Source organism: Ptychodera flava, chromosome 20 (assembly GCF_041260155.1).
Source record: "Ptychodera flava strain L36383 chromosome 20, AS_Pfla_20210202, whole genome shotgun sequence".
Lineage (NCBI taxonomy): Eukaryota > Metazoa > Hemichordata > Enteropneusta > Ptychoderidae > Ptychodera > Ptychodera flava.
Genome location: NC_091947.1, coordinates 6,158,146 through 6,186,109, shown reverse-complemented (window position 1 = coordinate 6,186,109; position 27,964 = coordinate 6,158,146). Strand labels below are relative to the sequence as shown.

General features: G+C 38.4%; 2 protein-coding genes and 1 long non-coding RNA gene across 3 annotated transcripts; 1 reads left to right on the top strand and 2 right to left on the bottom strand.

The window, feature by feature from the left end:
* Positions 1-239: 239 nt before the first annotated feature.
* Positions 240-13,636, bottom strand: LOC139119850 (THO complex subunit 3-like). Its single transcript, XM_070683772.1, has 6 exons — positions 13,435-13,636; positions 8,575-8,731; positions 7,683-7,887; positions 7,033-7,194; positions 2,237-2,337; positions 240-1,367 (listed from the first exon to the last, which is right to left on the bottom strand). Exons 1-6 carry the CDS (start codon positions 13,609-13,611, stop codon positions 1,210-1,212), a joined length of 960 nt encoding a protein of 319 aa, XP_070539873.1. The 5' UTR covers positions 13,612-13,636; the 3' UTR covers positions 240-1,209.
* A 321-nt stretch (positions 13,637-13,957) lies between these two features.
* LOC139119852 (uncharacterized) lies at positions 13,958-25,452 on the top strand. Its single transcript, XR_011549007.1, has 3 exons — positions 13,958-14,098; positions 24,726-24,790; positions 25,273-25,452. It is a non-coding gene; the product is annotated as an uncharacterized lncRNA (long non-coding RNA).
* Positions 21,440-27,960, bottom strand: LOC139119848 (charged multivesicular body protein 7-like). Its single transcript, XM_070683769.1, has 9 exons — positions 27,569-27,960; positions 26,574-26,745; positions 25,676-25,870; positions 25,363-25,433; positions 24,976-25,087; positions 24,473-24,592; positions 23,907-24,011; positions 23,251-23,446; positions 21,440-22,431 (listed from the first exon to the last, which is right to left on the bottom strand). The coding sequence occupies exons 1-9, from the start codon at positions 27,826-27,828 to the stop codon at positions 22,247-22,249; spliced, it is 1,416 nt and encodes a 471-aa protein (XP_070539870.1). The 5' UTR covers positions 27,829-27,960; the 3' UTR covers positions 21,440-22,246.
* Between the last annotated feature and the right edge of the window lie 4 nt (positions 27,961-27,964).

Sequence of the window (27,964 nt, the reverse complement as noted above, 5' to 3'; positions counted from 1 at the left end):
CATTTCTATCAGCTTTATCTCTGAGCAAATTTTCTAACTCTGCACAACTTTCAAAAGGAGATTAAACTAAAGTCACACAAATAGTCTATATCAGCAACCACTTATGTGAGAACCAGGGAAAAGGACTTCACTTGCATTATAACTTGTGGATATGTGCGCTATACTCCCCCCCCCCCCCCCCCCCTAAAGTTTTGCTTATAAACTTCATTTCTCAAACATTTTACAACAGGAACTGATTTGGTTTCTGAAGTCTGTTTATTTACTTGGCACAGTTTGATTAAAATGTTTTACACAGATTTTAAGAAAACCCTTGAAATGTCACTTGGCAATCTGTAAGCTTGTCAATATGTGTGGAGTAGTTTTGAAACCAAGACAAATGGAAATTTTGTCTTGTTTGAGCAATTTTTTTTGGCTGAAAATTGCTGTAGAGTAATATTGGGCATAAAATTCATGGATGAAAACACTGAAGCATATCTGTATCAAAAAGTGCCAGTTGACCTCTACCTTCTCTTTACTACCAGAAGAGAACAAACAGTTCAAAGTTCCAGTGATTGATTGACCTATGTGGGGAAACTCTTTACCCTTTGACCTCAAAACTTTGGGTAAAAAGTTGATACTTTTAGGGGAGCTGAACATTCATGGTGAAAAATGGAATGCAAGAAATACAATTGTACAGGGACACAAAGCAAACTAATTATGTAAAGAGGAGGACCAGATTCAAGTCTGATGAAAAATTCTCTCTTGGCAAAGTTGCTTTCTACAGTTCACAAAAATTCAACTGATGAGGTTTATCGATGCTAAGTATGGCAGTCCCTAGGTGGTGTCTTTTCTTCATACAAAATGACAGCCAATGGAATGGATTATGAAGCTGCACATAGCAGTGAACCATTTAAAAATTATCTGACAGAAAATTCATTTTCAAAATACACCAGAATGGAAAACCTGGAAAGTGGTTGGCACAGTGCCAATCTAGAGTGGTGGAACTGATTATTTTCAAGAGGCATATCTTTTCTTCTCGTGAACACCTTGACTTGTCTGAATGTCCAGTCATACAGCTATTTCATCATATGTACAAGTAACAGCTAACGCCAGCTCCTTCTCACGGTATCAAACATTTTGTCACCTCTGTCACCTATTGTCAACTACCCTGGCAACGCCTTGACAATGGTACTCTGCGAGTCTTGACAACTGAAAATAACAATTTTTGATTCATTCTGAAGAAAATCCAAAGACCTTGACAGTCCCTGCATCTCTGTCCCTTTCATATTTGTCTTTGTCATCACAAGCAAAGGCCAAAAGATTTTTCTTTGGATGCCAAGCCACAGTAAATGTTGGTGACTCGCACTGTACTTCTGTGATTTTTTCACCTATGGAAACAAAACAAAACATGATACCAATTAACGACAATGTTACAATTGTACATGGATCATAAGTTATCAATGTATATCACTGATAAGTCAGTCTTCCTGTATTTGTGCGCCGATAATGAAAGCTATTACTCCTGCACCGTGCCAGATAACTTGTGCCCATGCTACATAGGCAGTATTTCCTATTCTGACAAGTACAAAAATGAAAATATATCCAGCATGAATACGGCCTTTGTTCCTTTGGCCCATGGTTTCATAACCAGATTATGGCAAACACTTTCATTTTTCACTTGTGTAGGACAAAAGCAAGTATTTGTAATTTGGGAGGAGGGGGGACAAGAGAGTTGAGTTGTGTTTTTCATCAGAGGCGCCTACATCTTTGAAACCATCTGATAAGACAACTATGTGTGGTGTGAAACTATATTGTTGGTGAGTTGCAGTCAATCATGACACATTATATCACACCCTGCACAATTTTTTTTGAGGGGGTGGGGGGTTAATTTGTCATCCGTGGTGAATGAAGGTACATCAGTTATATATGGTTTGGCAGCACAATTTGCATGGGGTGTAATTAATGTGGTGCCTGACCAATAGATATTTACACATGTGTATTGTAGTTTGGACACAAGTTCAACTGGTTGGTTGTATGACAGTTTTTTCCAATCATCATTATATTTATCCCAGTTTGTTTACAGTTAAATCTCCCTTGCCTTCTTTTCTGAGAGACCTGTGAACTCATTGGACCAGTTTGATAAAGTTTCTGAATAATACTTAGTTCCTGGTCAGTTGGGCTCCCTGGGTGAGCTTGAAGGTAATGTAATGAACTCATAATATCCATGTATATGCTGACACATTATAGAGAGCCATACCTGTTGCAACATCTGCGATATCAATGACAAGATCCTCTGAAGCTGATGCTAACATTTTACCATCATGACTGAAACTTAGAGTTCTGACAGGCCAGTCAAGTCTGAAATACAACAAAACAACAAATACCATCCTGAAGAGCAACAGTCAAAAAAGTGGTAAAGATAATAATGCGTGAAATTCTTAAGGTAGAATGCACCTTGAAAGTAAAAGACTTAAACTTTTGTTCAAACTTTCCTCAAGGAATCTTTCAACCATTTTCTTTCAAAATAAAAAAACTAAAATAGAAGTCACCGTGCAAATTTCGGTACTGCAGAAACAAATTACCAAAGATTTACCATAATTTGAAATTCAAAATGGCTGCCATCCCTGTGTTAAGTCGACGGAGAACAATTAAAATTTCGATTTTCAAATATTTAAGACGGTGATAATTGCTTCTCACACCAAGAGCTTTAAAATGAGCCCCATCTGTTGTAGATCAGAAAAGAAATGTAAAAGTTAAAGAGTCAAAATATCTGTCCCTGAGGCGCATTCTACAAGTAATATCACATTTTATTACAAAACCATTTTACCCACAAGTTAATAACAACAATAAAGTGGAAAGTCAAGTCCTGCCTCCTCCAATAAGAAATCATAATCATCAGCATATTTTAAAAATAGCGTCAATGATGACACTGTGCTCCTCAGTGCATTTAGCGGTAGGGATGCAAGGAGAGAGGTTTGGGGAATGTTGCTGAGAAAGATGCAAAGAAAGGGTTGAAATGTGAAACTGTAATAAAACCTATTGTTTTTTTAGCAGTGAGCGTCCAGCTTGGTAAACACGCCATCTTGTACATGAAGGCAAAAAACATAATTTTCACATGTCCACAAAACTTGGAATTTGCATAGATGTACATAGATCATCCAAATTGATTTATCTGCAAGATTTTGTATGTTCCTTGCTACAAAATTCTGACCCAATTGAATTATAACAGGAAAACATGCACGCATGATCGGACAGTGTGGACTGTGTATTGGATGCACTACATCTGCCGTGATGATGGATTGCCAGACGACCACACTGCATCAAAGAACTGTAGTTTAAAACGAAAATATAGTTCTAAACAAGTCATTGACAATGACATAGTAATAGGAGTATTAGTCTTGATGGGGCAGGGAAATGTGGTCATTAAGAAGTATCACTGGAGTGTATATGTTGAGATCTATGGGCACATAGGTCTATGTCGTTGTTCCCAATTTGAAACACATGAGGCATGTCTAAGTTATGGTTCTAAATTGGGAAAAAAGATCAGACCTGTAGCTGTATTGGCCAGCCAAGAAATACATATGCGCATAATAAATGAGGTACAAGATGTGACATCTTAAGGTCTAATATCCTATCAAAATTGAAGGGTATAGAACTTGTGGTTACTGAGATATGCATATATATGTATAATCAAGGTCAAAGGTCATTGAGGTCACGTGACATTTTGAAAAAAAAAATGTATTGCTAATTAATCCCTATATGCCAAAAATCAGACCTCTACCTCTATTCGCTTGCCCAGAATTAGATATGTGCATAATAAATGAGGTAAAGCGTGTGTTGTCATAAGGTCTCCCATCCTACTAAATATAAAGGACATAGCACTTGTCGGACTTATTTATAAATAAACATAAACGTATATTTTAGGTAAAAAATCAAGTTCACATGACATTTTGTCAAAAAATTTCTATCCTATAGTTATCCCTATATACGAAAAATCAGACATCCAGCTCTATTGGCTTGCTCAGAATTAGATATGCACATAATTAATGAGGTACAGTATGTGGCGTCATAAGGTCTCCCATCATACCAGATATGAAGGGTGTGGCACTTGTGGTTACTGAGTTATGGACAAATATGTATATTTGAGGTCAAAGGTCATTGAGGTCACGTGACACTTTGTCAAAAAAATTGTATTGCTAAGTTATCCCTATATACCAAAAATCAGACCTCTAGCTCTATTGGCTCGCTCAAAATTAGATATGTGCATAATTAATGAGGTATAATATGTGGCGTCATCCCATCATACCATATATGAAGGGTGTAGCACTTGTGGTTACTGAGTTATGGACAAATATGTATATTTGAGGTCAAAGGTCACCAAGGTCACGTGACATTTTGTCAAAATGTCTGAGATATCTGTGTGAAAGGATGGACGAACGGATGGACGAACGGACACAATAACCCGGACACCATGACCCAATCTATCAGCCCCTGGACTTCATCCATGGGGACTAAAAACTGTGTCAATGCATCCTTTTTGCACTAGAATACGATGAGAAACTAAATTTTTATTTTTCTTGGCCTTATGCATGGGCGTCTACGGAGAACTGACTTATACATGGAGTCTATGGAGAACTGCCTTTACATGGGAGTCTATGGAGGACTGCCTTATACATCGGAGTCTATGGAGAACTGCCTTATACATGGGAGTCTATGGAGGTGTAAACTAAAAAGTCCTCCAAGTCTAACACGGCCAAATTTGATCGCATTGTGAAACAAATCGACGTGCATCTGTATGGGGTAGGGTACTATCCTTGTGCAAAGTTTGAAAGAAATTGACCAGGGCATGTCTGCGTGAACGGACGGACGGACGTACGCACGCACGCACGGACAGACGGACATGACCCAATCTATAAGTCCCCCCAGACTTCGTCCGTGGGGACTGACAAACTTTCTTCGTGTCATTGATGGCCTTGGATATTGAATGGACACATTTATTAAAGACGTCACTTTAGCTTGTCATTGACAGTGAAATGATTTTTTGCAGAAACTTGATCGGTCCAGCCAAGTACACATGCTTACTCATAACAGCTGGACTGCGATGATCACAACATTGTTTTGTGATATTCCGATACAAAATTAAAATAATTTTATTAATATGTCGCATTGACTATAAAGTTGCAAATGTTTCCTTGGGTGTTGAAACATGTTAGCATAGTGTAAGTGTTACAAATCAACACACCAAACAGCAATGTTCATGTAAGAACAACCTGCTTGATTTCCATGGACTTTCTGGTCCGCCCATCACACTGTTATGTCTGTTTCCCCTCTAGCTTCCGAAAATTCTTGGTAAATTTACAAATTCAGTCTCAAAAGTTTTGAGTAAATTTCAAAATTGATTGTATTAATTAAATTGTCAGTTATTAACAAATTCCTTTCGATGCCAATACAGCTCATCTCAGAACCGGACATACTTATATACACACAACTTATTTGGCAACACCCTGACACTTATCTTCAACAGCACTGATTTACATTTACAAATTATTCTATGTGAAGTAATTCTCCAATTGCAGATACTATGACAAGCATAACATTACACGATGGTTCAGAATGTTCATTTACAAAGTTCACTCAAAATGTACTTTGAAAACGATAGTATTTTGACAGCTGTTACCGCGGCTACTTACTATAAAAAGTCTGTTGAAAAAGAGTACTAAATATCGTTGTTTTTCAGGTCAACAAGTGATTGAATCAAAAACATGTGTCATGAAACAGTAAAACAACAACTGATAAATAAGTAACTTTTCTCAAGAGTAACTTGAAACGCCTCGCCTGAAAGAAAATTTCATCCCGTTTCACAGAAACTGACTGCGTAGTGCGTATTCGAGCGCCACAGCAATGAACGAACGGTCGGGGAATCCCCACGAAAATCGCTCACACTACGTACTCGTCCAAAACATTGATTGTTCACTTTTTAGCTGCATGATTCACTTGCCAAAAATATTTTTATTTTGTAGATAAATAATTGAATTTCTCAGTTTTTTATTTCGTTTGTTAATGAAAAGTCACTTTAATGTTTTTAGATGCTTTAAAAATTTCAAAACCCGCTAAAAAGCGACTATTTGGCCAAAATTCAAACGAAAAACACGAAAACCAAGCTCGAATCATGGGCTATTTCTGTATGAATACTCTCAGTCTCTACTCTCGCCGATGCACGATTTTTGCACCGAAATTTTTCACTCATTTTCATTGGTATGACTTTGAAACTCCAGGAAGCGATTGAGAAGAAAGGGTTACCTTGAATTATTGAGTTTTTTGCTGATAATTTGCCAAATTAAATGAGAAAAAACACTACGAAAATTTCCACACGCTTAGCTACATACTGAGTGTTTCAGAGGCCTTTCGTGTGGTACAACATGTGATCATGGAGGTAGCAGGAGACTGAGGTTTCTTGCACGGTCGCGCCGATGAAATGGGAAGCTGAAATTTTCACTCGTAATTTTGCAAACGAAATCGTAAATCCACTCAAAATTCGTATTTTTTACATAGTTGAAACCCATGAGGAACGTAATTCATTCTCCCCTGCACAGTAAAAAGGAGATCGAAACGACATGCATGTCAGACAAAGACCAAACGCACGCAAGATGTCCATCCACATCAACCAATCTCGTAATTTACACCGACTGAACAAAAACAATTTGATCGAGCATGGACGTTCTAACGTAAATGCATCATTGTCTATCGCATTTTCATGTAAGCCAATACACTCACACGTACGCTCTAAGTTCAATTATAATGTCAATCCAACACGATACTATTTTCGCTGATAATGAGTGTGCAGCGTGAATGGTATGCTGTAGTCGTTAGATAACACTGATCACGTGGTGTGACAAATAGTTTTACGGAAGTTGTTGACGGAAATGACGTCAACTTTGCTTCTCTCCCAACCCTATAAGCTTCCTCAGTTACGTAACTTCGTCGCTAAAAAGTACAGAAAGTCTGCAAAGTATGCAGTAAATTTCCATCTTACAAAATTGCAGACAAACTAACCTTGAAAACGTTTTGACACAAACAAGTTCTTCGACATCCCAAAGACTGACCAATGCATCGGCACTTCCGGTGGCAAAGTATGTACCTGTAGGATCAAACTCAATGCAAATACAGTTTGCTGGATGTGCATTCAGTGTCTGTAATGGTTTCAACTCTGGATAACTGAAACAGAATGAAAACAGTCATAAAGAGTCTGAAAGCACACAAATTTAAGTGTCAGAAAAACTGTTTCCGTGATCATGATGCATCCAACTTTATCAAAATCCTACTTCATTAAAACCTTTACATTTGACAGAAATGAGACTTTGAAATTGTTACACTTTGCAAAATTAAGCTGCACCAAGCACATGAACTCTTACAACTCCCGTACTACAATACGACCAAATCCCTCATTTACACAAAATCTTTTATTAAGCAGTTTACTCCACTATCTGATTGGTGAGAAGCCTATTTGCAAGATGAGATGCCCATTATCCACTACCCTTTTGAGCAACGAGGAGTAAAGTGCCTTGCTTGAACTCACCATCCTCTGATAGTGAGTCACTACTCTGGCAACACCAGGGTCTGGAATCCCCTATCTGTTGATCACAAGTCTGCCCCCCTACCCACAATGCTTCTGAAAGCATAGAATTTGAGTGTCGTTTGTTTACCTGAGTATATTTATACAACCATGTCCATTTGTGAGGAAAAACAGATCATTGTCGTTATTCCATGAAATTTCATTGACTTCATATTTGAACTGCTCTTCTGCCCTGGTTCGATGTGTCCTTGCATCGATAAATGTTACCAGATCTTCCTTGTTCCCGACAGCGATGGTATGTCCATCAGGACTCCAACATATGTTGATGTTTTCACCTATCAAATTGAAAGGCCATTATAGCTGTAATTATTTTGATGATTTTCTTTTTCATTTTATATTTCTATCCAAAGTTCTTGTTCTACTCCCCACAGCATGTTGAAAAACCTACTACTTGCCTTGTCAGCGCAGCACTCATAAATGCAAAATGCACTCTCATTGTTCACATTTGAATTCTAATCTGGACCAGAATTCATGTGTCAAGAATAACAATGCAGTTTACACATGTACAGACTGAGTTGACAAGCTGAACACTATGTATCTCAACATGCTTTGGGGAGCAAAGCAAGAAACTGCACTTGACATTAAAAAACAAAAATAGTGAAAATCACACTAAAAGGGGCTAAAAATTTGACATGGACAAACTGTTTATTATGGTACAATTGAACAACAAAGTTTGTATTTTGAATGTTATTATCAATGCTCAGTGAATTTAAACAATTTACATCTTTCATTTGGCCTTTTAATCATTAGTTTTGCCAAAGAGTGAGAAAGTGTTGACAGATGTGTCATATGTTTGACAATGGCAAACTTTGATTGTGTACCTGTCTTGTCAGGCAAACCAAATTTGTTTGAAGACTTATCAATTGTACTCTGATTTCACTAGCTTATTGTGGAGCCTGGATTTTGATATTTTGGTGTATAATAAGAATGTTTCATTTAAGTACTGTAATAATGTGTGGTACCTTTAGTATTGACATTTGCTGCACATTTGTTTGACCTTGCATCCCATATTCTTATACTTTTATCTCCAGATGCTGTGACGAATAGATCTGGGTTTGTTGGGTGCCAACATAATTGATCAACACTGTCGCCATGTCCTCGATATACGTGATCTCTTCCCTATAAAATAATCAAACAAAACAGCTTAACATTTTTCAGAGGTTTGGGCATGCAGGGATTTCCTGGTTTTTTTATCCATTGGGCACCATGGTCTAGTGGAAGGGGGCGCGGAGCCATCATCTGCTGGTCATTCTATGGTACCTTGGCCTGGTTGAAATTTGTCTGGTTGATTTGCTGAATTCCCTCCAGTTGATAAACAACTCCTCTGTTATAAACTATCAAATTCATTTATGAAGAGCATGTGCAGGACGTGAGAGTCAAACAAAGACTGTCTGGAAACGGCTTCAATTTGACTCAGCAAAGCGAAGTGCTGGAGAGGAATGCAAGCAGAGGTATCCAGCGAGAACTGATGCAGGGTATCATCAGATGACTAAAATCGAGTAACAGTAAGTTTTTCCTGCACAGATACGATACTGCAAATATATATTTGGCTCTAATTGGCTCTAAGCTGGTTTGTTTTAGGGAAGCAGCAAAGTAGTCCTTCTCCACGGCTGGTGAAACACAATCTACAGGTGAGGGTCATTATTCTGGTTGAATATTGCATGATGTTTGAAGAGAATAGGTTTTGGTGATGAATTTTGCTTAAATACACGCCCATTCAACATTTCTGTGATTGGATTTTACCGTTGACAACCCATGGTAAGGTAAATCAGACATGAATGTTGAGGAGTCGACAGGGATTTTGTAAAGTATTAGACAGTTATTGTTGTAAATTTGGTTAGTTAATGAATGTAGGTGGCCTCACTTGCACAGCACCTTCTATATTTTATAAGGTAGTTCTGGTTCCTAGTGTTAGTATTTTTCTCTAATATTTGCATGGCAGTAATTTTTCCACACTTTTCAATGACCCTGGTCTTCCACATTTCCATTATCTACATATCGACATATTTTTTGTCCTTTTACCATCTTGTTACAATAATGTGTATGTAAGTGTGTGTGTGTCGGGGGAAGGGGTGCTTCAGCTGTATCAATGCAATAAAGCAACCCTCTTTTTTGCAAAGGTCGTTGTATTGTTTCTTCTATGTAAGCAGGTGCCAAGGAGTTGCTATAGCATTCTTCTGATACTTTAAACATTCAGTGTGATGTCATATTGACTATTCTGTCTTCTTGGAATGCCAGGGTGAGTTGTGGATCCACCGTTAAGGATACAGTTATCAATTTTGGGGTGTCCTCACCATTTCTGGCAATGTATACACTATCATTATGGAACTTGGAAGTACCACACACTGTGTGATGATTCTGGTTGTGGCAATTATTATTTGCCTACTTCTTACATAGAAGTACCGTATACAGTCTTATGGGAGCTGGGTTACATGGTTTCAATGGCGTCTCACCTACAGTCTCGGTGCACATATGGAATATCTACATTATACCAAGAATGACTCACAATCTTGAAGGAACTATCATTCGAAATTAAATTTCAAATGTGGTGGTCCATGTGGACCACCTAAAAAATATTTTGGTGGTCCAAATTAAAAATGTAGTGGTCCGTAATATAACAATTGTTTAAGATGGCGTGATAGACGACATACATTGAAACGACAACTTCTCGCCCAAACTATGTTATATACGTAAAACTTGCATATCACCAGAGAGCTCTTTCTATGAATTTTAATGCTGTACCATTACATTTTGTTTTTTGGGGATCTGAAAAGGCCGAATTTGGGATATTTCACCATGAAAATTATAACCATCACCTCACATAGCCGATTGTCAGTTGAACAAAGCAATCTAAAAGTTTAATATACTGTCAGCATAACTGTGTCTTAAAATTTTTGAAGACGACTAAGGTTTTTTGACAATCACCAGTCATGGTTTTGAATCATGTTTTGTTCATTACTTAGTTTATTTAAACTACGAAAATTAAAATCCTTAAATGTGTTTGATAAAATCTGAGACACAGTTTGGAGACCATCTGTACAACTTTCACCTGTGAAAATTTGGTAGACTACCTGTCATCCCTTGTCGACTTACACTATTTAGACCAAGAGAATCGTGCTAAAATGGCAAGAAAAGAAAATGGAAAAACACAAGAAGTTTGTTTGCATTCCTTTGTTGGCATAATTTTCAAGAGCGAATTATTTTTTCGGCATATCTGATGATACTATACTGAAAACTGACCACCTTTCAAAGGCCATGTCCTTAGGAAGAAATGGCATGGAAAGGATAGTTTTGAAGGAAAATACTCATACTAACCTATCACGCTACCTTAATTAAGATGATTTTGAGTTGTCAGTTCACATACTCTTATGTTCAAAATTATTCCGCCAGGTATCGGCTGTTAACAATTATGATGACAAAAATCCCACTATTTGCTCCATTGAACTTGAAATTCACAATATTATTTTTTCTGAACTTTATTATCTACTATAGAGAGTCAAAATACTTCCACTCATAAAAACCAATAGCAACCAGTAACAGAACCCGATTTGAACACTGCCTGAACACGAATGGGCCTGGGCAGCGTTTCCGTTACAATTTCAAAAAATGCGTACGATTTTACACAACTGAGTTTTTATTTGCGTAAAATGTATTCAAAATGCGCACGGTAGGAATCAGTATCTGAAGTGAGCTGGGCAGTCTTTTCTGTAGAACTTGGGGGTTTCCTGTAATGCGCATGCTCTATTAACAAAAAACAACAACCTGGGGGCTTCAAGGTGTAGCTGAACGTTTGCCATGCCGTGATGCATGTCCCGTATATGATCGTTGAGCAGCCCAATGAGATCATGTTCAAAGAAAATACCTTCTGACTACGAAATTAGTGTTTTCAAAGGGCCAACAAAAAGCAGATACTATTCAAAGTCCAGCGGGACCTCTCAAGAATGCAACCCGACAGAGTCTAAATGGTCACCCGTAAACCACTTTCCAAATAACATGCGACGTAATGACCATTAACTGTATTGTGTTACCAACAACGTAGACTCGATCGATTCTCGAATTTTTTGCATCTACGGTGCCATTGTCTGTACAGAACTGATTGACATGACGTTTTGTGATGATGAAATACAATGTTGCATAAAGTGCTGCGGTCTGCTAAAGTCTAAAATGTTGCAATATCATGATAAATGTCACTTGCAAGCAGGTGCATATGTTCTATTTTTGTCCTGCATTGAACCACGTTCAGGCAATGTAGTGCGGGCCAAGTACGTCGTCTTCAAAAATTTCTGACGTAAGTGGTGGTCCATTTGGACCACCAACATTTGAATTTTGGTGGTCCAAAATGAAAAAGTGGTGGTCTTTGGACGCAAGACCACCGTTAATTTCGAGCCCTGAAACTATCATTCGTAATTCTGACATAGCCAAACTAGAGACTTTCCAAACTCAAAAATTGAAGCAACTACAACATTTGCCGACCAGATGCGCTGATTCTGCTACACATTTGTTATTAGGAACTCAACCCGTTCAAGCTTTCATACATAAGAAAATGATCTCACTGTTTAATTCCATATGTCATAATCAGAACACTATTGAATACAGACTCGCCAGAAGACAGTTGGCACTGAATAATAGTCCATCGAACAGCTGGTTCGCACAACTCAAATCAATACATAACCAATACAACTTACCAAACCCTATAGAGATGCTTCTTGAACCTATATCCAAATATACACTCAAGAAACTGGTAAAATCAAACATTAGTGCCTACTGGACAAACCAACTACGCAATGAAGCGAATTCGAAATCGTCACTACGCTATCTAAACATTACAGCTTGCAAGATATCTCAACCTCATCAAGTCTGGTCATCTGTAACATCATGTCCTAGAGATGTACAACGAGCCTGTATCAAAGCGAAACTACTAACTGGAACTTATATCCTTCAGGCCAATAGGGCAAAGTTCAATCAATATGAGGTCAATGCTGTCTGTCAACTCTGCTTTCAAGAACCAGAGGATAGAGAGCATTTTATAGCAATCTGCTACAAGCTAAACGCCATCAGAGAAAAACATTGGAGCAAATTGGAGCAAATTCTTCAACAGCATAACTATAATGACATGATCTCGATTGCCAGAGACGACACAGCCTTCAAGACACAGCTAATACTGGACTCATCAAAGATCATTCACAACCCACACCCAGATTTCACCAGAACTTTCGAGCACAGAACCCGGATGTTACTGTTTGCCCTACACACAGAAAGAAACACTCTGATTGAAAGACTCGAACAATAGTGCTTCCATTTGAACTGTTCTCCTGTTTTCTTTATTTGTGTGTAATTGTGTCTTGTCTGTTTTTGTGTTTCCTTTTAACCTTGCTACAGACCTCAAGAGAGGGTGCTCCTATAGCGAAGGAGGAAATTCCATCACAACAACAACAACAACAACATAGGCGCTCGTTAGCTGGGTATCTGCTAGATCCATCGATTTTCTGCTCGATCTATCGATCCCGTAGTCGATATGCCCGGTTAGGTTGCAGGGGCGGGCATATCGAATACGGGATCGAGCTCGAGCAGAAAATCGATCGATCTAGCAGACTACCCGGCTAACGAGCGCCTGTGATTCTTCTACCCTCGACGATCTGTAGCATAGCGTTCATATCGTAGTGTTCATTGACTGCCAGGCAACATCATCTGCGTTAGACTCCCAATGCATAAACAGAGGAGTGGAAGAGCGGGGTACTGAAGAAGAAATGAATTCAGTGATACTGATTATAAACATTGCATTGATCGCACAAGCTTTCTCGAGATGTCCATAGTTTACTCACCATCCTGTCCTTATCTAACACAAAAACACTGACTGTTTTATCAAAAGAACCAGATGCAAGCTTTCTTCCGTCACAACTCCAAGCTACAGAATGGACCTTTGAGGAGTGAGCACGGACTTCTTCCGTACGACCGTAGCTCTGGAAATATTTCCGCATGTCTTCTATGTGCGTCGCCATTTTGTTTGATTACCTGCGCTTTGCTAGCGGTAGAGTCCATTTATCAATAGGGTATAAATATATCACATTGTCGGACAGAACACTATGAAAATATACTGTCGTGGAATATGATTTCCTAGGTATATATACAAATAAAATCTTGTCAGTTGCACTATCATTACAGTATTTATACAAATACTTAGCTTGATCTAAGGGCCTGTCCTTCACGTTGGTTGAAGGCCATCATCCCCCTCATCTGTAAATGGTACAAACACCACTGATCAGTCGGGTTATGTCCATGATAGAGAGGATATTACGATTGACCAATCAGCGAACCTGCCGCCGCAACGTCATGAATAATTAACCATGCAAACCGTGGCTCGTACATTGCAAGGAGTTTGGAACTTTTCGGCTTGATTTCGCCCTTTATTTTTAGCACTGGGTAGTTTTTAGATGTAGACGTTACGCACAATGTTCAGTGCGGCCGAGATGGTGACCGACACAAGTGGTTAGTACATTGAAAATTACTTATTTGGATGAATTTCCTGGCCGGGTGTGGCTCCTAGAAATCAGCATTTGACCCTTGTAAATCTACAGTAAGTTATTTGTCGCCAAATATCGCCTAGTTTTGGTCAAATTTCAATATAACCTTGCCATCTGCAGTATGGAGAATGTTTCAAGCTTTGCAAAGATGGGTCAACTGTTTTAGTCGGTCATCGGAGCACGATGGAGCACGATTTTTCGATCAGCATGCGTTGCCCGGTACGATTGACCCTTCGCTCAGAAAAACGCGCGCCGGATCAATCGCCGAGAAGTTAACCAAAAGCTGGAAAAGAGGACGAAAAACGTCCAATAACTCTTTGTCGAATATGGTCAAGGGTTAAGAAACTCAGAAAACTATTCCTGAAGAAATATTACAATTTTTAACACGGTAGAACGTCGCCAATCGACTGGAGCTAAGATACTTCCGGGTAGCCAACAGTCTCACTCGATCGGTGGATCTGTCAGGTCATATCGCGATCTGAACAAAGTGAACCTACGTAACCTTTGACCTTTGTACATATACAGTACGTGATTGGTTCTTGCCTTAATTTCATTATATATACGGTACGCCATTGGCTCTTCCCTACTATCCTCTATATGGACATAACCCGGACTGTTGATGGCGTTGTTCAGACATCGGCGATCAAATCATGTACGCGTGAACAGTAGGGAAGGGGTGGTCAAGAAAGGGCTCAAATTCTGGTTACGCATGGTCGGCATAGTTGAGAAAAGAAAGCAAGGGGGTCGCTCATAGAAAATACATAAACAAGTGTCTTGGATCAGTAGGGGGTATTTATTACAATAGTATACAACACATATTTCTACAAATCTACAGATCACGTGATTCCCCCTTGACAGGTGCTGCTGGCTGACTAGCTGATTAACATAAGTAAACAAAGCTTGCTGGCTATGGGGAAACACACGTGACCAAACTAAAACACTAACCTAAGGACTAAAGTCCCCAAGACCCAAGACACTTGTGATAGTAGGGAGTAGCTATGTAGTAGGCAACTGAGTAGCAAAATGACCCATAGTTTGCAACCGGAGCGTGAGGGATGGGTGCAGGTACTTTCTGAAGGAATCGCTTTGCCAGTCACCCAATAACTTAATCAGCTCTGGGGGGGTCCCACATTGAAGGGCCCATGATGCCCCTCCTCGGCGGAAAACTGTGCATGGAATAGTGGCTTATATTATGCACAAGAGGTGTCAGAAGTGACAGCAGACGCTTAGAGAAGAAAGATGGCAAGACAGGTCGAGAAGGGGGAACGAGAAAAGCCGGACCTGAGAGGGGGGCAGGGGTACAGAGAAAAGCAGAGAGCACGGCAGTGACTGGACAGAGTGGGTGATTAGGAATGGCTGGAAGGGGCAGGACAAACTCCCTATCTTTAGTCTGAATAGTTTTGGACCATCTGATGACAATCCCTAATCCCCAGGGGAAGGTTAGAAAATCACCTCTGGTTAGATGCTTTGAAGGATCGAAGAGTCTGAGGGAGGGGGGTAAAACATTCGACTTCCTGAGCAAACCAAAGAACAAAACCAAACAAATAGCCAGAAAACTAAATCATCTGTAACCTTGAAATTGAGCTGAGACCTAATTCCTAATAGGAGATCTGGAGTAATGGGAAGCTTACGGCAGACGGACGTCCCTTTTACTCTTGCAACCCCTTTAAGCAAGGAAGATAAAAGGAAGTTATCAGCAAGTGGATTAGGGAAACCACCTTCAACATGAATAAGACGTACAATATTGAGATACTGGCATATTGAAGTTACCTTTAAGCGCCTGGCCAGATGTGCAACATACCTACATAAAACACTAGGCTCGACAGGTGTAGGGTTGTACCCAAAGGAGAGACAAAAGTCTATATAGGCTCGACGGTGAACTGCATATGATGTTTTTGTTGATGAGGCAAAGGTATGGCCTCTGTAGAATGCCACTTCAACATCCAATTCTTTCTCCAACTGTTTTTGTTGGCTATCTGGGAAAGTAGGATAGAGGCAGCGGAACAAGACATGTGATTAGGAAAGGAGGAGAGAAATTCATTTGGGTGCATTTGGTAAAGGGTGTTTGCGTGAAGTAACTTATGAAGACGTAACACTTGCCCTGGCTGATGTAACCTAGAGATAGCATCTGGGATGTTGTTGTCTTTGCCAGGGATATGAATTGCCTTGATCTTAAAGTTGAAGCGAACGGAAAGCCAAAACAATTCACGTAGGGCATTCATTACCGTGGAGTTACGTGATGTACCATGATTACGGTAATACAGGCCATAGCGACAGTGCTATCAGTAAAAATGTGAACTGTGGAATTTTGCCAAACATTTGCCCATCGTTTGGCAGCAAGAATGATAGAAAGGACTTCTTTGTGGTTAATATGAAGTGGGGCAGCTGATGGCCAGTCACAGGACCACAGGGTGTACTGCCAATCACCTCTGTAATACATACCTGAGGCCAAATTAGAAGCATCGATGTGAACATCAGTCACCGGACGGGGATCAATGAACTTAGTACTACCATTAAAAAGAGAAAGACATTGCAACCACCATTGAATATCTAACTGAAATTCCTTAGACAGAATTAGCTTGTGAGAAGAGCGGCGTAAGTTACTGAGCTGGTTAAGGATACGCCGGAGGAAAGTTCTACCTCCATAGATTACCCTGCATGCCCAGGCAAGCTTCCCTGTTAGGGTTTCTAGCTGGCGGCGGCTGGCCCGCTTTTTAGCGGAGAAAGTAATAAGCAGATTATGCAATTCAGCAAGCTTTTGCTGTGGCAAGCGTAAAGTAAGCAGAACAGTATCAATTTCAATACCGAGAAAGACTAATCTTTGGGTAGGGCCTTCAACCTTTTTCCATGCTATACGGAAACCAAGCTGTCTTAGCAATTTGAGAAGGGTGTTAAGAGCTACCAAACATGAATGATAGTCAGGGGCGATAATAAGAAAATCATCGAGATACACAACCATAGCCTTAAAACCTCGCCTGGCCATCATTCGTCGGACACTTTGGGTCAATCTATGAAATATACTAGGAGACAATTTTGCACCAAATGGGAGCCGTGTATCATGAAGGTACGTTGGGTGTCATCACCTTCAAAGAGCCATTCAAGACCTGCGGCCTGATAATTGGAAGGGTGTATTTTCACAGAGCGGTAAGCTGACTTGAGGTCTACCTTAGCAAGAAAACTGCCCGGGGAAATAAGTTTCACAGCATCATCCAGAGACTGATATTTAAAGTGATTGTCGGACGCATAATCATTCACAGCCTTACCCTGTGGTTGGCTACAATCATGGATAAGCCTAACTTCATCAGAATTTGGCTTGGAATAGACCCAAGGGCACTGATAATTGTTGGTTTTTGGGAAGAAATAACATAGTGACCCTCTTCAATTTCAGCAAGGATCTGCTTCTCGACTTGTTGTTTGGCTGCCCCAGTAGCTGACTTATAATTGACATATGGGCTGGTTTTAGGGGAGTATCTTTATCGATAATGCGAAAGCCATTTTTAATCCCGTCTAACAAAAATTTGGAATCTGGGTCATGTTTGAGCTCAGTTTGCCAAGCAGAGTAATTTAAAGCGAATTCATTGCGGGATGGGGCCGGTAGGTTTAAGGGTTGTGACTTTAGAAGTTTTTTGAATCAGAGCCATTCGTAGTTTCATGGACTGACTTTGGGTGAGGTTTACGACAGGTGTCAACCAAACAAACATGTGCATAATTACAATTAGGACCAAATTTACAATGACCCTTGTTAAAGCCTAAACAAATGGGTCTCCCAGATTTAGTATCAATTGGCGCTGGTGTACGGTTTGTTGTTTTTACATCATTGTTGGTAAACCTACTGTAATTGTTGCGCTTATCAACTCTTTGGAATTTTTCTATCAATGAAATGGTTGACAAATGCGGAATATCACTACCCCATCTAAACTTGTACTCCTGTTGATATTGGCGATATTCCTGATCATACTGACATCCATGTATACCGGTTTGGCAATTTACAGATCTTACGTGAGTATGCCATGTAATTGAAAACATCTTCCCCTTGAAGTGAACCATTTTTCATTTTTTATACATGATTGCAAAATTTGCTGCTGTCCATTGAGTAGGTGTCACAGATTCCAATGGAGGTCTCTTTTTTCCTGACTGAACAACAACTGTTTGGCCATCATCCCCTACACTAAGAACTGTTGGTCCTTTACTTTGACAAAGTCACTGGGTGACAAAAAATCAACAATATCATCATATTTCTCACCTTTAAAGTGGGTGTCCATGTATACCTGGGGCTCTAAATCAGCCTTGCGTGGTTTACAGAAGCAAGTGGAGGTTGATTATTTGGAGAGTTCGGAAGAAGTAAAGTGTTCAGTATTGTTGTAATGGTGCTGAGTCTTGTGGTGTTCGGCTGCAGTTGTTGGTTGGTTGGACGGCAGAAGTGATTGCAGATGTTTGATGTAGTCTCCCAAAGCTGTGGACGCGGCCATCTTGGATTTTGAGTCACTGTTGAGGGAGCTGACATTTGATGTTGTATGTGCACTGGTTGCTGTGGTCCCCTCAGCACTAGGACATTGGTCTGGCTGCTGTGTCATCTCTCGGGCTGCTGGTTGTTGCTCAGGGAGGTCTTGGGCCTTTGTCATTGTCTGGATATGATCACTATTCTGATTCATGTTACGGATTGCTGCGAGCAGGAATCTTCGTTGAGACAGAGGTTCAACTTGCATTTCAACAACATCTTCCTTCTCTATTAGCTGGAATGATGGTAGATCGGTGAAGCCAGCTGCTGCTAGTTTGGACAATGTATATGATGTTATCTTATTGTCCGATGCCCACTGTTGGACCTCAATGGGAATGTCAGGTCCCATTTCTGTTATTAATGTTCTTTGGCTTGCTGGAGTCAGGTTCATAGAACATGTATTCTGAAACATGTCTTGCAACGTACCTGGTGTCTGGTAACTGTCAGAGTCCATCAACGGATGCTGAACTTGAAGGAAGAGTGAAAATCAGGCTGCTGCTGTGCTGCTTGCAGGATGAATTAAAGCTGGCTGCTACTGCTGCTTGTTAGAATATCTTCTGTTGTTGCATGTATTAAAGCTGGCTGCTACTGCTGCTTGCTAGAACAATCTTCTGTTGCTGCATGTAATAGCTGATTGACTATGTGATTCAAAACTCCCGCTTAAATACACTAGTCATTTGTTTAAGGCAAATGTGACCTATAACAATGTTTGGTTGATTTACTCTGTGATAGGCTAAGGAAGATATAATCTATGTAAATGTGACATTACATGGTTCTCTGAAATAAACATCATACACCAATAGAATATACAGGCAAATGTGACCTTTATGAATGTGTCTCTAATTGGCTAGTACAGGTAATCTATGTTAATGTGACATTTATGGTTCTCTGAAAAGAACAAAAGATATCAATAAATTATGCAAGCAAATGTGACCTTTAGACTGACTGGTTGATCTAGCCTCTGATTGGCTAGTAATGAAAGTTATGTAAGCATACATGTTCTGAAGAATAAACAAGTGACCCATGGAGGAGCTACACTAGAATTTGAAACATGTTAAAAATTAACTATGCCAAAAATCTGTAAAGCGAAAATTGCGGAATATTGCAGCAATGCTGTTTGTCAATAAAGAGTTGAGTTTGTTTGTTTGTTTACAAGTACATTCAACAAATGATATCTAATAAACTTTCTATGACAATCCAACATGTGGCAACTTTCAATAAGCCTCAAGAAAACAAAAGTTATGGTTTTCAATGCTAATTTTAATCCCCACAAATTTAGTATCTTTATCCAAAAGAAAAAAACTGGAGATTGTTCCCTCGTATACCTACTTGGGTATTACTTTTACTTCATCTACGAACTTTAAAAAACCCATATCAGTTTTGAAAAACAAAGCATCGAGGGCGCTGTTCGCTTACATGAAAGCTTTCAACTCTCTCAATGGAACACCAGTTGGGGTTCAATTACATGATTCATTAGTAAAACCTGTGTTGCTTTATGGATCTGAGGTGTGGGGTGCTTACTTATTCAGAAAAGTCAGTGTGGAAAGATTTACAGATTATTTTGCAAAACCTGTCAGTGAATTTGAGTCAATTCATATGAAAGCATGTAAACACATTCTTGGTGTTAGTAAAACTGCCAGCATCCATGCTTGTCTTGGTGAACTTGGGCGTTACCCGTTACTGATATCAGTTATTTTGAATTTTATTAAATTTTGGGTCCGCCTTAAGAATTTGTCCAGGGGCAGTTTGCTGTATACTGCATTTGAACTCGAAAAAAGCTTACACAAGAAAGGTTTCTCGTGTTTCTTACATTTTGTTGAGTCTGTTCTTCTACTGTGCAATTCTAGCATTTTGAATTGTGAGAAATGTAAACCTTCGACAGTTATTGAACTTGTGAAAAAGTCTTTAAAGTCTAAATTTAAGGAAGCCTGGAAAAATGCCTTGTCAAAAAATAACAAATTAAATGTATATTGTAGTATTAAAAACATGTTTAAATGTGAAAATTATCTATCACTTGTTAAGTCTCCATTTCACAGAATTGCTTTGACAAAGGCAAGAATTTCTGACCATACTTTTGCAATAGAAATTGGTCGTTTTAAAAACATTCCAAGACATCTTAGACTTTGTACCCTTTGTCATTCTGGTGTTGGTGATGAAATCCATTGTATTTTATTATGTCCAAGTAAACCAGCACAAATTGTACGAGCAATTTACATAGAAATAATTTTTAACATTCAGAACTAGCTAAAATGCTTTGACAATGATTCTCTTTTTTAAGTACTTTTTGTCATCTACTGACAGTTGCATTGTTCATGTTGTTGCAAAATACATGAATGAGTTGTTACAGATTTTCAGACAGAAAGTTTAATCATTTCTGAGCTAATTTGAATGAAGTGAATCTGAAAACTTTTCAGTGTTATATTTTCTTCCCCTTCTCTCTTTCTTTCTGAGCCAATGTCATTTTTGTGAACACGGCTAATAAATAAATAAATAAATATGCTATAAAGCAGACCCTTCCATTGTTAGAGTGCAAGAACTATACTGTGTACACCACACGTATTAGGGGAAATAATGACATTCATGTTTCCTGTAACTGTTATCTTTCTCAATATTCACCACGCATTTCACACCCTACTGTTCAAATATTCCCACACAGGTCACTTCAACATTGCCATCTCTTATTCTTAGTTCCCTTAATGACCAATATAAACTGGTTTGACTGTATGTACATCATTGTTTACATTTCTGTATGTTGATCATGCATGCAAATTTTTTGTGTGAAAAATTTGAAAACTTGGAGAGACAGAATAAGTTTAAAATATTACAAAATCTTTATTGAATGTAACCTGTAAAATGTGACAACACTGAATTATCAGTATTTCTCTTATGATTAGAATGGCTCTGCTGGACAAGTATAAAGTGGCATCTCAAAATTTTCTTCTTCATCAAAAAACTTGTTATCGCTAAAACTAAGAACATTTATGTGGGCTTTCACAAGGCAGCTCATTTCAAAATAGCACAGTGAGGTTGTCTGACAAATATCAACCTTGAATTTGATGATAGTGAAAGGTAACCATTTCATGGATGATCTGTTCACTTGTAATGTTGATAAATATCATGAATAGTAACACTTTGATCTCACGTCAGATCATGAATACAGGTAATGTAAATTTCGTTCTTTAATGTACATTGTGTGATACAGTGATTCTTTTCATGCTCTGCCACGGAACCATAAAATTTTCAAAATTAAATTCACCCCATCAACATGATTCTAAATGTAACTATTTCCATACAATAATGAAAAAGTCTGCTGAGATAATACTCCCTTGGGTAACTGGCAGGGCAGAGAGGAATTATTATTTCATAATCCACTGGGTGAAGGCCCCAGTTGGGTGATAAATACAGAGACACTCCCTAAGGGAAGGGTGCAGCCCATTTTGTTAGATCCCTTGTGTTTTGAAGGTGGCCATTTTCACATTCGATTTAATGAAAACTGGGTGATTAAATAATATGACTGGTTGAGTCCCTATAGTTCACATGTCAGAAACCCAAATATGGGTGCAATCCCAATATAGGGTTTAATATTTCCACATTGGATGTGAAGAAAAGTGACTGCTAGTCAAGAATAATGGTTTCCACTCTCCTGTCTCTCTCAGTGTTCGGTGGAGATTCAGGTATGTGTGTTGGAACACTTGGAAATCTGTAACTACTTAGATCAGTCTGCTGTGGTGACAATGTCCTTGGAGGGGATGGATAATTTGGTAATCCTTCCTGGTAAGCTGCCATGGGGACTCTTGAACCTGGTAAGTGTACATGCAAGAATTCAGGATTACAACAGTATCAATTGCAGAAGTCTTGTAAAAACACAAGTTACAGAGTTTGAGAGGTGGATAAGAGATTATTATTAACATCACTGGAGGTTAAGAGTGCAATGATGGCTCTTACACTCGAACAGCTGATCCTGTTTGAATATTCTAGAAACAATGGTACTGGTATGTGTACGCATCTAGCATTGACATACATACATTTAGGTATGCGCCTCGGGGACATATATTCAGACTCTCAAACTTTTACAATTCTTTTCTTATCTACCACTTGTGGGGGTTCATTTTAAAGTTCTTGGTTTAAATAAACTTTTAACCATCTTAGTTTTCAAAAATTGAAAATATCATTTTTTTCCATAGAGTTAACACATGGGTGGCAGCCATTTTCAATATCAGATATCAGTAAATCTTGGGTAGTTGTTTCTCAAGTACCAAAATTGCATGGTGACCCATGATTTTTATCTGTGATTTTGAAAGAGGTTAGTTGAAAGATTCCTTGAGGAAAGTTTGAGCAAATGTTTAAGTCTTTCATTTTGAGGCACATACTATCTGAAGCAAAAAGAACATGTTCTCTCAGGCATGTTTTCATAGTTTTGAGTGATTCAAGTACATGGCTTCAGAGATTGTTGAATGAAGCATAAATAAAGCTATACTACTCTGGCATAAAGTATAAATATCACATGATGTACAATGAGCGATGATGTAAATGACTAGGTGTAAATGTGGTGCTAGGCCTGATGGCAGCATTTCCAGATCTAATAACACCATAGAGTGTAACAATGTAAAGCCATTTACCTGCTGTGGGACTGAGATTCATTTGTCCAAACTGAAGTCCAAGGTCACTGATATCGTGTGTATTTGCACTCTTCTCTTCGGCCAACAGTTCCTCTAATTCCCTTTCCAGCTCATCCTTGTTGATGCCGGCAATCTCATCAACGGAGAAATTGCCATGAGACATAGCATCTGACACTTCCTGATAATCTTCCATTACCTGGAAAACAATACAAACGGAATCATGTCAGATATAATTAGTGTATCAAAGATGATTTGTTAGATCAAAACAAACACATAATTATAATCATTCAATATTCAGTATGATCAGTGGCCCACACAGACCAGAATAAAGGCATATCCCCTGAGTTGATACGATGAGATTTTACACGTTTATAAAGCTTTAACCACGGTACTTTACTTTTGTTGGGATCAAGTTCACCAAGTCAATCAGAAAGAATCACTTTTTAGTTTTTACTTTAACAGAGAAATTATTTTGATACAGTTCAATAGCCATTGGCAAATTTGCATGTATATGACCTTTGACAACTATTTTTCAGTCAAAAATAACATTAAAAAAAATTATAGATAAATAAATTTTTTGACATTTGACAAAGATTACTGTGGCATATTTCTACATTCTTAAATTGATTTGAATTATTTAAAATGTTTCAACTTACATCTTGGACCTCTCCCAAAGCGTCGTCGATAGCATCTGGTGTGAGTTCATTGATGTGTAAGGTTTGTTTCAATGCTGCAGAGCCAGCCTTGTAGGCATCAATGATCTAGTAGGTTTAGAAAGACACAAATCATTATTACTGTTTTAACATCTGTCTTTCCAAACCTTCAAGACAATGAATCTTCATCTGAAAATTATGTGCATTGCTCTGTTGTGATTATTTCAATATTTCAATTTGACGTCATAAATATTTGTCTGACAAATAATTAGTGCACAATTAGAACCAGTTGTAGATACTGAGTTCTAGGGCGAAAATTTGTCACCATAGAAAGCTTACAATGAGACTATATACTGCTAGATATACAATGCGACAATATGATGTTAGTATGATTTGTGAATGGCAATCAACATTCAAGTCTGATACTAAAAAATTCTTAGAAAGAAATTTGACATATAAACTTGTCTACGTGATTGTATTTGCATTGCGTTGATTCATGTTCACATTCACATCATTACAGGTAGTAACATTTCTTTTGCAAACATGACAGATATTTACGTAAGACTTACCATCTTATCTGTTTCAGTTTCTTGAATCCTTCTCAGCAGTGTTTCCATATTTTCAAGAGCAATCTGTTTATTTTCCATTGTCCGCTGAATGCTACGCTTTTGTCTGAGTAAGTTTTTTGCCTGAAAAAGTGAACACAAAACAAAAAACAAATTTATATGGCTGTTGACTTCTCTGACTAAAGACTGTCAGAGAAGGAAACTCACAAAAGTCATTGCTCACTTTACACTTAATCCATTCTTATTCTGTCTACAGTACAAATGACATTGGACTTGAAGTCGCAAGCTGAAGAAACTCCTTTGAAGACCTGTTGATAAAGAGTAATATATACAGTACACTGTGTACTTTTATTTTATTCACAGATTTTTCACTTGATGTACAAATCTTTTGATATTATGAGAACGATAATTGTTCATGAAAAAGATCTAAACACCAGACGGTCTATTTCAGTCTTGAGCAAAAAAATCACTTTACATTGTGAATAAACTAGTGATATATATCTTACCAAAGTTTTAAGTCCTTTCTTTAAATTAATTATTGTTTCAGTTCTGTATCTCTCCATCTCACTGTGAAGTCTGTCTATCTGCATCTTCAATACTTTAATACTCTCCTTCAATCTGTGTACAAACATAACATCTTGTTTTGTATTCATAACATACATACTTGACTGCACCTTTGATCAGTTAAATATACGTCCTAATTGAGGTACAGTGTCATAAAGCTCTTCCTCTTTTGCATGATGACATAAAAAGACTGCTCAAACTAAAATTTTCACTTTGGAAATTCACCTTTGTAATTCCAGATGATTGAAACTTTGGTAGCAGGATGACTGAATTGATCTTGATGCTAGTCCTGGAGAATACCAAATACTGAGCTGATCTGGGGAACTTACCTGAATATATCAAGATCAACTTCATTGAAGGATGGGTATCGCTGGCTATTTGAACCAGCGAATTTTAAAATCTGCAAGAAATAAAGAGATGTAGGCTAGGAGGACACTGCTTTTGCTGTAACCTTCTATGAAGATTCAGATTCTTTTGAAAAAATTTTTACATACACATTCTACCTTTTCAGTATAAATATTACTACCACCAATTTATTACATGCTTTAAACATTGCAAGAGTGTTATTGAAGATTCTTTTGATACTAAAACCAGAGACAATTATTTCAATTTGACAGGAAATTTTGACAGTTGTATTCTTACCCTCAGTCCATCACTGTTTTTCAGAAAACACACTTTCTTCATTTTTCTCAACTGAAGTAGTGAAAGTTCAAAGGTCGTTTCGTCCCTGCACAGGTGCTTGCATCTTTCAAAGAGAGTTGAGTACTCTACCACATTGTCAGTGGAATCATACTCAACAGTTGTGTAATGTAGACGTAGAATTGCTTCAGCTTTCTCCTGCAAAGAGAAATTCACATTGTCAACAGAGATGCCTTGTCACCTTGTCTGAAATATACATTGAAAGAACACTTGTCTGTTTCAAAAATCTGACATTTTGTTATCTAATTCGCATATCCACATGCAATGCAAAGCATGAGATGACATACTACAGTATTATACATATCTCAAAAATTTGAAGGAAACTGGACAGAGTTAGCTTTCATAATCAACATTAAACATCCAGGGCCACCAGCAAGATTTTGGGTTCGAGAAGCAAGTCCCCTGCAATGTGGCCATATTTTTAAAATTCAAAATGGTCATTTTCTGTAACACTTTAATTAAATTCTGTCCCACAGCTAGCCAGGTGCATTTTGTCTAAAAGTAACCGATGTATCTACTTCACAACATTGCATTTTGTTACTGTGCTTAGGTGTAACATTCTTGTTTTTGATAGATAGATAGATAGCGTGGACCAAAAACAAGAGAACCAGTTTCAGTGATAAGCTTTGTCTTCAGCTCAGGCTGGTATTGCTTCAAACTGCTCATGTAAAAACACAATTTATCACGATGGTATATCATCATAAATATATCACTCTAACAAAACGTGACATTTGTTAGAGTGCCTGACACAATAGCTGTGATGCTTGGCCATATCCTACTTCTGTTGTATCAGTGAATGCATGGTTACGTTATCAGTCATATGATATTTGACTGGATTTACCTGTAAGAGGTCACTGATCACAAATGTGCCTTGAAGATCTCCACTGTTTCTCCCTGTCAAAGCACCAAATGTCCACCAGACAGGTTTCTTCACTAAAACACCAAAACCCCATGACAACCAGCCACTTTCAACATTTGATTGGTAGTCAGTGACATTTTGAATTCTTCCCTGTCTGCAAACAAAATGCAAAACATTCCCTCAACATCATAACATCTGCAACACAGGTCATGGTGTTGGATAACATGACTTCAACAAATAGTCGTGTTGTCAAATGTTTGATCTATTTTTAATATTTGTGACTCACTTTCTGCACGGAGTGCTATGACTGACATTGATTTTAAAGGATTTCACAAGGGAAGTACAAGGTATTGCCTTAAAATATTAGGAGTCTTCACAACTCATGTTCCCTACAAATCAATAGTTAAGCAATAATGTACCCCCTCCTGGACCATAATGGACAAAAGCACACTTTTCGCGACATCATGGTAAAGGCAAAGCTGAGTACATACTGTTGTTCAAAGTTACTTCAGTCCATGGCAGGAGGAGGTACATTCTATTGTTTGATAGTTTTGGCAGTGCCAGTGAATTTGAAGATGTACTAAACATCTGCGGTCACAATGCTGGATAATTGGATACATTATCAGTAATAATCTAGGGGGATGACATCACAAAATTCACTGGTATTGACAAAGCTATAGTATAATATTACTTTAAAAGCCTAATACAAGATTTATAAGATAATAACAGTCTAGTGGAAATCTTGAAGTAAAATTTAAAAGCCAACAGTTTTTTCTTGCTTTGTTTTTGTGTACTGACTTCCTTATTCACTGGGCCATACCTCCTGACATTTTGCTACACCCTTAACCTCCCTGCCAGGTCAATGTACCGGTATATTATGTATACAATACATTCAAAACAATGCAATTACAATATAGATACGACATACTTAAAATTCTTAGACTACATAATGAACATTGTCTTTGTAGAATTTTCACCTATACATTTCCTTCAGTACTGTGCCAATTCCAAGTGGCCTTCTCCCATTCATTCGAAAACGTTCTGTCATTTCACTGCAGTCGAAACAGACTTCATTCTGTTCTCTGCAACTCTCGATCACCATCTCGGACCAAAATTTGAACTTGTTGTCCCAGTCCTGTGGATTGACTTCCCGGTTGGCACGGAAAGGCGAATATAAGAAATTCATACGCATTTCATCATGCAAGCACTTCGTCAACTTCTTTGGAGTTCCGTCCATCTTGAAATTAACTAAATAAAGCTCGGATTCGACGTAAACAGTGACTGCATCTGTTGACAAATTTGCCTACACCATCAGCTGACCGCCATTCTTTCACTTTTGAGAATGAGTTTGAAAGGCGCCACCAACGGCAAAG